Source organism: Hyperolius riggenbachi, chromosome 2 (assembly GCF_040937935.1).
Source record: "Hyperolius riggenbachi isolate aHypRig1 chromosome 2, aHypRig1.pri, whole genome shotgun sequence".
Lineage (NCBI taxonomy): Eukaryota > Metazoa > Chordata > Amphibia > Anura > Hyperoliidae > Hyperolius > Hyperolius riggenbachi.
In genome coordinates this window covers 363,085,380-363,098,149 of record NC_090647.1, presented here as the reverse complement: position 1 = coordinate 363,098,149, position 12,770 = coordinate 363,085,380, and the positions used below count along the sequence as shown (strand labels likewise).

The following is a 12,770-nucleotide window of genomic DNA, read 5'->3' as shown; positions in this document are numbered from 1 at the left end:
GAGCGTGGGAGTCCTCCTCACTTACATTCAAACCCGCAGTGGCGTCTACGGCTGTAGGTAGATCCCTTAGAACCTGGTTAATAGAGACTCAAAATAAGATCGCCACAGGAGTACCTAGAGAGGAAATCTTACAAGATTTTCCTAACCTATTTAATGCCACAAATTATATGACTGATGCAGCAGACGACACAGTGAAACTTACTGCCAGGACTACTGCATTAGTCAACTCAGCCAGGCGTGGAGTTTGGGTCAAAACATGGAAGGGAGACAATTCCTCCAAAGCCAAACTATGTGGAATCCCTTGTGAGGGAGAATTTTTATTCGGATCTAAGCTAGATGAGACATTAGACAGAACTGCTGACGTCAAGAAGAACTTTCCTGTTAAAAGGAGTTTTTCCTTCTAAACGTTCCTTTCGTGCCAACACAAAGCCAGAGTCTGATAATAAGCCCCATACCAAGAAAAGATGGGCCCCCTATAAAGTACAGAAGGGTAAACCAGGCTTTACCACTCATTCTTCTACCCAGACTAATAAACAATGACGCCAGCATCCCAGTGGGGGGAAGGCTTACCCACTTTTACGAGAGATGGCAGGAAACTTTTCAAAATCAGTGGCTATTAAAAATAATTCTAGAGGGGTACAGTATAGAGTTCGCGCAGACACCTCCTCAAAAGTTTTTTGTTTGTCCAATTCCAAAGGACACTGTACAGCGTCTAGCATTGGAAAGGGAAATATACTCTCTGCTACAGAGTGATCAGGGAGGTTCCAAGATGTCAACAGGGGTTGGGGTGTTACTCCCCAGTGTTCCTGGTAAAGAAGCCTCAGGGAGAGTTTCGATTTATCCTGAATCTAAAGGAACTAAACAAATCAATAAGATACAGAAGATTTAGAATGGACAATATTTACTCTACTCTGTGATAACTCTCTTACAGAAAGATTGTTTCCTGGCATCTCTGGACTTAAAGGATGCATACCTGCATGTTCCAATTCATCTGAACTCACAATTTCTCAGATTTGCAGTGCACCTAGAGGGAAAGGTAAGACACTTCCAGTTTAATGCTCTACCTTTCGGCATCTCTTCTGCTCCTTGGCTCTTCACAAAGATTCTGTCGGAAGTATTAGCAGTTATCAGGGGCAGGTCCATATCGGTTCTTAGTTATCTGGATGATTTATTGATTTGGGGACAATCTAAAGACTCAGTGTTGCTACAGGTAGAATCCACTATGGCCTTTTTGCAGTCAATAGGATGGCTTATTAACTACTCTAAATCATCCCTAATTCCTTCCCAGCTCATGGAATTTTTAGGGTTCAATATTTCCACTACTAGTGAAAAGCTTTTATTACCAGAGAGGAAGGTTTCTGCAATACTTAATACTGTTTCTTCTTTCCAGCAGGCCCACTACATCTCCCTCAGAAAAGCAATGGCGGTTCTGGGACTCCTAACTTCTGCCTTTCCGGCCGTTCAGTGGGGTCAATTCCATGCCAGGACTTTGCAAATTTGGATTCTGACAGAATGGAACAGGGATCTAAAACTTCTAGACAAGAAGGTGTTCATTCCTTACAAAGTAAAAGTATCACTCATGTGGTGGCAAGATCTCACACATCTATCAGAGGGTCGGCTGTGGCATTATCCATCTCAGTTAGTGATAACGGACGCCAGTCTATGGGGTTGGGGAGCACACATGGATGGTCGTCCAGCTCAGGGACAGTGGTCCAACAGGATGAGAACCAGGTCATCAAACAGCAGGGAGCTTCAGGCTGTTTGGTTGGCTCTACAAAATTTCAGTCAAGACATAAGACAGTGTCATGTGCTGATAAGGACAGACAACAGCAGCGTGGTAGCTTATCTGAAACGTCAGGGAGGGACAAGAAGTTAATTACTGTGGTCCCAAACCAGACAAATCCTGAATTGGGCAGAAAAGAATCTAATGTCCATAAAGGCCCGACATCTAAAGGGTACAGCCAACCAGTTGGCGGACTTCTTAAGCAGGTCCCCTCTGAAGCAGGACGAGTGGTCCCTAAATCCGACAGTTTTTCAGGAAATCGGGGATCAATGGGGGTCCCCAGAAGTGGACCTCTTTGCCAACAGGGACAATGCCAAGTTGGGCAGTGGATGCTTTTTCAATAAATTGGGGAACACAGTTGAAGAACAGTTTTCCCCCAATATCACTCATTCCACAGGTTCTGAACAAAATTATACAGGATCAAGCTCACATGATCCTGATAGCCCCCTGTTGGCCGAAGAGACCGTGGTTCACGTTGTTACAGAAATTGACAGTATGTCAGCCAATTACTCTTCAGAATCGACAGGATCTACTACAGCAGGGCATAGCCTTTCACCCAAACCTTCAACTTCTTCACCTTACAGCATGGAGGCTGAGTGGAGAATCTTGAAGGCAAGAGGATTCTCGGATAGATTATCCGAAACCCTGATACAATGTCGTAAAAAAGTAACCAGAAATATTTATAATAAGACATGGACAGTGTATTTGAATTGGTGTAAAGAGAAATCTTTAGATTTATCTTTATCTACATCAGTGCTTGAATTTCTTCAACAGGGATTACAAAAAGGATTGAGTGTCAGTACCTTGAAGGTTCAGACATCTGCAATCAGTGTCTTCTTGGAAAGGAAACTGGCGGCAGAAGAATACTTTATCAGATTTTTTTCAGGCTCTGAAGAGAATTCGGCCGTTAGTTCGTTCTCAAATTCCCTCATGGGACTTAAATACTGTTCTCCAGGCTATGTGTGAACCACCATTCGAACCCATAAAGGAAATATCCGATAAATTTCTTTCTTTAAAAACCACCTTTTTGTTCACCAATTCTCCTGGCTGATGTGATGGCTAACTTCAGGCTTTGTCGATTCAAGAACCATATTGTATTATTGCAGACGATCGGATTACACTGAAATTAGACAACGCATTTCTCCCTAAAGTTGTATCTAAATTCCACAGGTCCCAGGAGATATTTTTACCTTCTTTTTGTGCTAATCCGACCAATGAGAAGGAAAAACGTTTACACTGTCTAGATGTAAGAAGATGTGTAATTCATTACCTTGAAAGAACTAAGGAATGGAGGAAATCTGATTCAATGTTGATACTGTATGGAGGAATATCTAGAGGGAAACAAGCCTCCAAAGCTACATTGGCCAGATGGATTAAAGAAGCTATTGCTACTTCTTACAGATCTCAAGATAAACTACTTACTACTCCAATCAGGGCTCATTCAACAAGGGGTGTATCCACATCCTGGGCAGAGAGGGCTGGTGCATCCATCGAACAGATTTGCAGAGCGGCCACCTGGTCCAGTCAAAATACTTTTGTCAGGCACTACAGGCTTAATGTCTTATCCAGTGCAGACTTAAGTTTTGGCAGAAGGGTTCTTCAAGCAGTGGTCCCACCCTAAGATTTCATCTTGTCTATCTCTCAAGAAGGGGTGCTGTCCTGAAAGACGTCCTGGGAAAGACCACATTTACTTACGGTAAAGTCTTTTCCAGTAGTCTGAAGGACAGCACCCCTGCGACCCACCCTGTGTGGGAAATATTAAGGTAAATATACAAATTGGGTTGTTTTTGTTACGTGCATACGTCCGTATAATCTTTTTTATAACTGAGGGCTCTAGGTGAGCTGGGGGGTATTTATGCTGCCGCATATCTGCTATGCAAATTTTTTGTCTTTTAGCTTCCTGTCCAGCGGTGGGGTGGAGAGACAAGTCTCAAGAAGGGGTGCTGTCCTTCAGACTACTGGAAAAGACTTTACCGTAAGTAAATGTGGTCTTTTTTTTTTATCTGTAGAAAAATCACTAAAATCAAAACGTGGACAGTGCAATACATATGTAAGTAGAACAAGTATTTATCTACTGATGTGTTTTTTTTCTGAGATAGTATGGCTGACAGCTCCGCTTTAACCGTCTCTCACTGCATTTTTGTTTAAAGTTTTACTACAGAGGAAGGTTGAAAAAGGTAATTGGCTGTGCTCTGTGAAATCATTTAAAATGCTGTGTAGTGTGTGAACTGCAAATATTAGAGAATGATGCAGTTATAAAAAAACAAAAAACTATATAATGGAAAAAAAAAATGAGACCATTTTCTTTGCTACTAATGTTCTATTAATTATCCATGCTATAAATACAATTCATTATATCATAAGGTTTCTTTTGCTTCAGTGTCACGTTAAGGTTATTGTGAGGATGCTAGAGGTGAAAGGGAGAGAGAAGATTGGAGTGAGAAGATAATCGACAGAGGCAGTGGTGGAATCTGGAAATAAACAAGGGAAGGCAGAGTGCTGGTTGTGAGTGAGGGGTGAGGCTAGATTTAGAAGGGGAGCGCAGAAAGGAGGATGCTGGCAATAATTCGAAGGGAAGATGCAAGTGACTGAGGGGGAATAAAAGGCTGAAAGTGGAGTAGAGGATGCAAATGATTGGCAGGCTTTTATTTCTGTCAAACCAGTCCACTGCTTCAAAGCAGTGGCGGCGCTACACTGGGGCTTACCCAGGCTTAAGCCCCAGCTGACAAGCTGTCAGCCCCTGCAAAAGCCCCCCCCTCCGCAGGGCTGCCGAGCAGCAGGAGGGATGGAAGCGGAGAGAAGAGGAAGCCGTGTGGACAGCGGCGGAGAAGGGGGCCGTCTCCCCCCTTCCCTCACCTTGGGGCTCCCACACTCTGCCTCACTCCCCCCTCAGATAGCGGCTGGCGTCAGAAGACTCACCCTCTTCCCAGCGCGGCTGATCTGTGCGCCGCTCTGGTCTAGTCTAGATCCGAGTAGAGGCGCACAGATCCATCTCTCTCTCCCGCGCTGGGAAGAGAGGAAGTCTTCTGACGCCAGCCGCTGATATCTGAGGGGGGAGCGAGGCAGAGAGTGGGAGCCCCAAGGTGAGGGAAGGGGGGAGACTGCCCCCTTCTCCGCCGCTGTCCACACGGCTTCCTCTTCTCTCCGCTTCCACCCCTCCCTGCCTGGGGACACCTAGACACATGGTAAGTCCTACCTACCTATACTGGGGACAACTATACACCTGGCTACATATACTGGGCACATATACCTCTGGCTACATATACTGGGCACATATACCTCTGGCTACATATACTGGGCACACATACCTCTGGCTACATATACTGGGCACACATACCTCTGGCTACATATACTGGGCACATATACCACTGGCTACATACACTGGGACATATACCCCTGACTACATATACTGGGCACATATACCCCTGGCTACATATACTGGGGACATCTAGATCATTACATGCATTTACTGGTGAAAGGCTGTCTGTCATTATGTGCATTAACTGGTGAAACACTGTCTCTTATTACATGCATTTTGTGGTGAAACGCTGTCTCTCATTACGTGCATTTACTAGTTAAAGGCTGTCTCTTATGTGCATTTAGTGGTGAAACGCTGTCTCTCATTACGTACATTTACTGGTGAAAAGCTGTCTCTTATGTGCATTTACTGGTGAAAGGCTGTCTCTTATTACATGCATTTACTAGGGAAAGGCTGTCTCTTATGTGCATTTAGTGGGGAAAAGCTGTCTCTCATTACGTGCATTTACTGGTGAAAGGCTGTCTCTCAATACATGCATTTACTGGTGAAAGGCTGTCTCTTATGTGCATTTAGTGGGGAAACGCTGTCTCATTATGTACATTTACTGGTCAAAGGCTGTCTCTTATGTGCATTTACTGGTGAAACACTGTCTCTCATTACATGCATTTACTATTGAAAGGCTGTCTCTCATTACATGCATTTACTGGTGAAAGGCTGTCTGTCATTACGTGCATTTACTTCATCTTTTTATTTTATGTAACTACATTAGCTGGTACAACTACATTACAGTTAGCCCCGCCCACATGATGTCATGACCACACCCACTTCTGTGGCCGTGGCAAGTTCCCCATTTGAGCCCCGCCAGCCATTGTGCCCCTTTCGAGCCCCCCCCCAAAATTTGGAAGCTGGAGCCGTCACTGCTTCAAAGTGCTTTGCTGTATAGTCAACAAAAGAGGGCTTTCCAACACAGTGTGACCTGGTCCCAGGACTTTGACCTTAAAGGAGTTATCAGCGAAAATATAAAAAATGAGCTTTACTCACCTGGGGCTTTCTCCAGCCCTTTGCAGCCGACTGTCCCACGCAGACCGCTCGCCGCCGTCCCGGTCTCCGCACTTGCTGCGCAGGCTGACCCCGAGGTCGTCCTCACTGCGCCTGCGTGAACTGCTGCTGTCACCCAAGCCCATGTTGTACGTGGCTTACTGCTCAGGCGCAGAACTACTGCGCCTGTGCAGTAAGCTGCTTACAGCGTGTGCTTGAGTGACAGTGGCAGGTCGCGCAGGCGCAGTGATGACTACCTCGGGGTCGGCCTGCGCAGCAAGTGCGGAGACCGGGTTGGCGTGGGACAGTCGGCTGCAAGGGGCTGGAGAAAGCCCCAGGTAAGTAAAGCTAATTTTTGATATTTTTGCTAATAACTCCTTTAAGGGCTTGTTTGCATACAGCGTGCTTTTTAGCCGCACTTATGGAAACGCGATTGCAGGGACAGCAGACAGTGCATAGACTGCACTGTCTGCCATTTCCATTCATACGAGGCGATTCACGGCTGAATCACCGTGCATGGTTTGCTGCATTTCGGGGTGATTCAGCCCATGATCTCATTCAGTATAATAAATGTGATCGCAAGCCCTGCCAGGAGTGACACGCAGAGTTGTATGGAAAAGAGCCCTAATTTGTTGAATAGACAGGGACTAGTTAGCAGCGTGTTTGGACCACAGGGCAAAATCGCATGCTGCAGTGGTCACTAGTAGCCTTGTAGTAGACAATATTGTTTTCATGAGATGATCGATCTCTTATGGTTTAGGTATGCATGGAAAAAGAGAGGATCCTTACCCTAAAAACCTGAGGGACAGAGTAAACTGTTTGCTGAGATGTAAGAGGCAGCATAAGCAGGTATAACTACACGGTGTATGGAGGTGGTGCACTTGAGACAGTAGAAAATGTGCTCTATTATGAATATCACTGATATGGATGGCACAAATATTGATACGTGAAACACTGGTGTAGGGAATTTAATGTTGCATCTTTTTTATAGACTTCTATAAATTCTATTGCTGTCCTCACTTCACTTGTTCAGGTGGAACTTGTGATTTTGGTTGTGCACTGTGATTTAAATGACACGCCTATTTTTTTTTTTTTATTTTTTTTTAAACAGCCTATGGTCAGACATTTAACTGTAAATTCCATTGAAAATCTGACATCTTCAGAACAATATCATTGAAACCATGGTCCATTTAAGCCAATTCACTTTAGCTTAAAGGTGTGCCAATGCAGCAACAAATGTAGTTGTTTTTTTTTTTTTTTTTTCACCAGCAGATGAGGTTTATGATGCTGTGCTGGAACAATCTCTTGGTAGATTTGGGATATCTCTAGCTTGAAATTTGCACTCAAGAATAATCTTTCCACTACTAAAAGAATAGAAACCTGACCTTATACCCTAACATGAATTTTTTAAAGTAGACCTGAACAAGTTCTAATTTGATCTTTCCGGTGTCACCTGTCAGCCATGACAGAGATGGCAGATGCGCTCATTTGAAAGCACAGAATGTTAATGTCTGCTTCCATGAATTAGGAAGTAGAAACAGTGCAGATTTATTTTTTAGGATTTGTATCAGCTGTAACAAATCTTGTTTGTTTGTTTTTAAAGTTTATTATGCGGTTTATCTTTTAGAGCAGAGATGACATTCTGAGTTCAGGTCCGCTTTAATTGACTGAACTTTACTCTCAAACTGATTGTGTGTGGCATTAATGCTTTGTTTTGTTTTTTTGTTCAGAACTCTTTCTGCTTTGGATGTTATTCCACCGCAAGTTTACTCGTTGGTTGGTAGCAGCCCACTTCATGCATCCACTTCCTATAACCCACTACTTCCTCTCCAAGAGCAACGGCAGCCAATTGTGATTCCAGATACTCCCAGCCCACCTGTAAGTGTTATCACCATTCGCAGTGACACAGATGAGGAAGAGGATAGCAAGTACAAGCCGGGAAGGTACATTGGCATTCATTTTTTTTATTTATTTTTTATACTAGTCTAAACCTGGCCCTACAATTCCGTGTTATTTGTAAATTTATTAAATTCCTATCAATATTGCTCATTTGTGCTGCCCAGGCATAGCCAGTGTCTTAAAATGTTAAAAGGAGTATCCATTGTTGAAAATGGTAGTTATAAACATAGGTGCTCAGATTGGGCTTCTAACTATTTAGAACAGAAACTAATAACTAAACTTCTGATTGTGCGGCTTACTGAAGATAACCGACTCCAACTGATTATGTGAATATTTCCAGTTTATAGTTTTTGCAGTGCAACAGTAGTTTTCATGTCCTGGCTGTAGCATCCACTAAGTAAGCTCTGTTAGGGCTCATTCACACTAGTTAGTGAATTAAAATGCATGAATAAAAAAACTCATGAATGGGTTTGTGAGTTTTGCATTTTCATGACGTTTACTGCATTGTCAAACCACTGTTAAGTGACCTAGAGCAGTGCTCCCCCAGCCCTGTCCTCAAGGCCCACCAGCAGTGCATGTTTTGTATAAATCACAGAGGTAGGTAATTGGCTCTCCTGCTACAATAATTACTCCACCTGTGCGTGGTTTCCTGCAAAACATGCTTTTCTAAGGTTTTTTGTTTAAGCTCTTGCGCCGTGAGTTTCGTTTTTGGCCGACAGTCGGCCTCCAGTAACGTGTACTCTTCTCCGCCTTCCCCGCCGCAAGCGATTCATGCACAGTTGCTTGTGCCTGCGCAGGACACGCTTGATGGCTGGGAAAGCGAAGAAGTGTACACGTTGCCAGAGAAAACGAAGCTAACCCCCGGCGGGAACGGAGGATGCTCAAGGAGCTGTGAGAGCACAGGATGGCTGCAGGGGGCTTGGGGAAGCCCCAGGTAACTGAAACCTTTCTTTTTTTCCCCGTGAGTTAAGGTTCACTTTAATAAAGTACACTATAGCTTCCATCTGTACATGGATCTTAACCACTTGCTGACCGCTCACTACCAATTGGCGGCCCACTGTTTGTACCTAATCACCCACCAATCTACCCCCTGTCACTATCTGTCAACGCTATCCTTTAGATCAGGTCCTAAACTGCCCCCTAGGGGCTCCTGATCATCCCTCCCCCACACACACCCTCAGATTAAACCCCCCACCCGTGTACTCTATACATCTATTCTCCCGTGCAATCACCCACTGATCACCTGTCAATCACCACCTGTCACTGCTACCCATCAGTTAAGACCCTAACCTTCCCCTTGCGGGCATCTGATCACCCACCCACACCTTCAGACCTGCCTTCAGATCACCTCCCAAGTGCATTGTTTAAATCTGTTCTCCCTCTAAACACCCACTGATCACCCATCAATCACCACCTGTCACTGCTACCCATCAGATTAGACCCTAATCTGCCCCTTGCGGACACCCAATCACCCGCCCACACCCTCAGATTGCCCACAGACCCCCCCCCCCCCCCCGCCGATCGCCAGTGCATTGCTTGCTTATATTCTCCCCTGTAATTACCTACTGATCACCTATCAATCAGTCTAAAATGCCAGGACAAACCCCACGAATGACGCCATTTTGGAAAGACACCTCAAAGTATTCCGTTGAGGTGCATGGTAAGTTCATAGAAGATTTTATTTTTGTCACAAGTTAGCAGAATTTGTTTTTGTTTTTTTCACAAAGTGTCATTTTCCGCTAACTTGTGACAAAAAAATTAAATTTTCTATGAACTCACCATGGCCCTCATGGGATACCTTGGACTGTTTTCTTTCCAAAATTTCTGGGGTCATTTGTGGGGTTTAACTGTCCTGGCATGTGGGGGTGTGCTAAAGTGTGAGCACCCCTGTAAAGCCTAAAGGTACTCATTGGACTTTGGGCCCTTTGCGCAACTAGGCTGCCCAAAAAGTATCACACATGGTATCGCCGTAATACTGGGGTGTATTTTTACACATACTCATGCTGGGTGGGAGAAATATGTCTGTAAATGGACAACTGTGTGGAAAAAAAAAAAAAAGAGATCTCCCCCCCCCCCCCCCCCCCAGCATGGGTATGTGTAAAAATACACCCCAAAACACATTATACTATTTCACTTCTTGCAGCCTAGGTGCGCTAAGGGGCCCAAAGTCCTATGAGCACCTTTAGGCTTTACAGGGTGCTTACAATTAAGCACCCCCAAAATGTCAGGACAGTAAGCACACCCCAAAGTATTCAGAGAGAGGCATGGTGAGTCCGTGGCAGATTTCTTTTTGTCACAAGTTAGCAGAAATCTTTTTTTTTTATTTTTTTGTCACAAAGTGTCATTTACCGCTAACTTGTGGCAAAATAAAATCTTCTATGAACTCACCATGCCTCTTAGTGAATACTTTGGGATATCTTATTTCCAAAATGGGGGCATTTGGGGGGTATTTATGCTATCCTGGAATTCTAGCACCTCATGAAACATGGCAGGTGCTCAGACAAGTCAGAGGTGCTTCAAACTGGGGAAATTCACTTTTTGCACCATAGTGTGTAAACGCTATAACTTTTACACCACCCCCCCGCCCAAAAAAAAATCCAATAAGTGTCTATTGATCAGACATGTAGCACAATAAATTTAGACACAAATGTATATAGAAACTTTACTTTGAAAAATGTCAGCACGGAAATGTAAAAAAAAACCTTTTTTTTGACAAAATTCATGTCTTTTTTTGATATAATAAAAACTAAAAATCACAGCAGCTTTTTAAGCAGGGGGTTTTAAGACTGCAATCCTTAAGTGGTTAAACATTAAAGATTGACTATTTTGTAACCATTCCTTTTTTCTATAGTTCCGGTATGAAGATGAGATCAAATGTCATAAGTTACGTTACGGTGAATGACTCTCCAGATTCAGACTCTTCCATCAGTAGTCCATATGTGCCAGAGCATCTCTCTAATCTTAATGGAGTGGTGGCGTTTTTGAAATTCCTGGCAGCCGAGGAGTTCATGCACAAAATTCCAGCTCTCGCACAATTATTGTGCCTCCACTGAAAAATCAGATTCATGATTGCATTGTGGACAACCATCTGTCAGGTGAGAGAGAGAGAGAGAGAGAGAGAGAGAGAGAGAGAGAGAGAGAGAGAGAGAGAGAGAGAGAGAGAGAGAGAGAGAGAGAGAGAGAGAGAGAGAGAGAGAGAGAGAGAGAGAGAGAGAGAGAGAGAGAGAGAGAGAGAGAGAGAGAGAGAGAGAGAGAGAGAGAGAGAGAGAGAGAGAGAGAGAGAGAGAGAGAGAGAGAGAGAGAGAGAGAGAGAGAGAGAGAGAGAGAGAGAGAGAGAGAGAGAGAGAGAGAGAGAGAGAGAGAGAGAGAGAGAGAGAGAGAGAGAGAGAGAGAGAGAGAGAGAGAGAGAGAGAGAGAGAGAGAGAGAGAGAGAGAGCTGTTCTATAATATCATCTGATCACCATATTTATAACATTTTATAAATTCTTAATGATTGTGTAACAGCACGGTGTTCCATTAAAGGAAAACCCATAATCCTGTAACATTCCAGAAGAAACTCGTTCTTCTCTTTTCTATTACACTTGTATTTTGCTTGGAAAGGTCTGTCAGCATCTTACTCTTTGACTATATGCTACACAAGAAACAGGGATGTGTGCTCTGACCAGTCAACATCTGACTTATATACTGGCTGCCTCAAGTCAGTTGACTAATTAAAATGGCAAAGCGTTTGCTTGTTGCATTTGCTTACTATAATATGCAGGATCTAAATCTCCCTGCTATTCCTGCAGGAGTTGGCCCACGCAATATACATTGCATCATAACGGGGGTGCCGCATGTAGGCCTCCTTGCCACTCCCAAGAAATGAAGAGCAGCGCAGACACGCCCACAAAGCATCCACTGCCCAGGAGTGCCGCAAGAGAACATGGCCGGGGAACCCAAACCACCACCACCATGGCTGACGTCCTGGCGTCACACATGCTCCCCCCCCCAATTATAGATTCCCTACCTTTGTGAATTTTACTTATCTGTTGGTGCAAATTGCTTGTCACTGGACTTCAGGCAGCCAGTATATCACAAACACTGGTCCACATGAACAGCAGGCCAAGGGTGTATGACAGTACACATGATTGGCTGACTGGCGTCTGCTGGCCAGATAGAGGCAGGATATTGCTCTAGCTGGAAGTTAGCAATTGTTTGTTGCAGCCAGTATATGTCAGGTGTTGACTGGTCAGAGCACGAATCCTTTCTCTTGTTCAGCATGTTTTGACTAATCATCTTGTTTTAGAAAATGTGTAAGGTGCAGAACTTGCAGCTGAAATGCTTTAACATATTTTTTACCCTCTTTCAAAATCTTATTTTTGCACAGGTGGTATTGGCAGTACTGTCAAGGCAAAATCTTCACATGGGCAATCTTCTGGCAGCTGCTTCTCCCAAACAGGCTATCGTTCTCATCGTATGGTAAATGGAGTGCAGCCTCTGAACCTCAGTCAGGTATGTGTCCTATTTTTTAATAAATGCTTATTTCCTAATGCCAGTGTTTACTCATTCCATGCAGTCTGGTCAGAAACCACTTGTTGCAATTTATGCAAAGTACACGATTTGGAAAATCACAAAAATGTTTGGTATACTCTGAAATCTGGAAAACTTTGATTGCAAAGTACAAAAATTGGAGAAACCGAGAGCCCAATGTAGTGTAGTTAAGTATAAATAAAGTAAAGCTGATCAGTGAGAAAGTATACACACAAACATGGGTTACCACACAGGCATCCCCTGTATAGGCAGGTGAGGAGA

At 44.0% G+C, this 12,770-nt stretch overlaps 1 protein-coding gene across 1 annotated transcript in view; it reads left to right on the top strand.

Moving 5' to 3' along the window:
- The window catches only part of HIPK1 (homeodomain interacting protein kinase 1), a 139,853-nt gene that overhangs the window by 113,406 nt on the left and 13,677 nt on the right, over positions 1 to 12,770 (top strand). Inside the window, 4 exon segments of the mRNA XM_068266186.1 lie at positions 7,811 to 8,023; positions 10,831 to 10,946; positions 10,949 to 11,074; positions 12,346 to 12,470. Of these exon segments, the coding sequence (XP_068122287.1) occupies positions 7,811 to 8,023; positions 10,831 to 10,946; positions 10,949 to 11,074; positions 12,346 to 12,470 (580 nt within the window).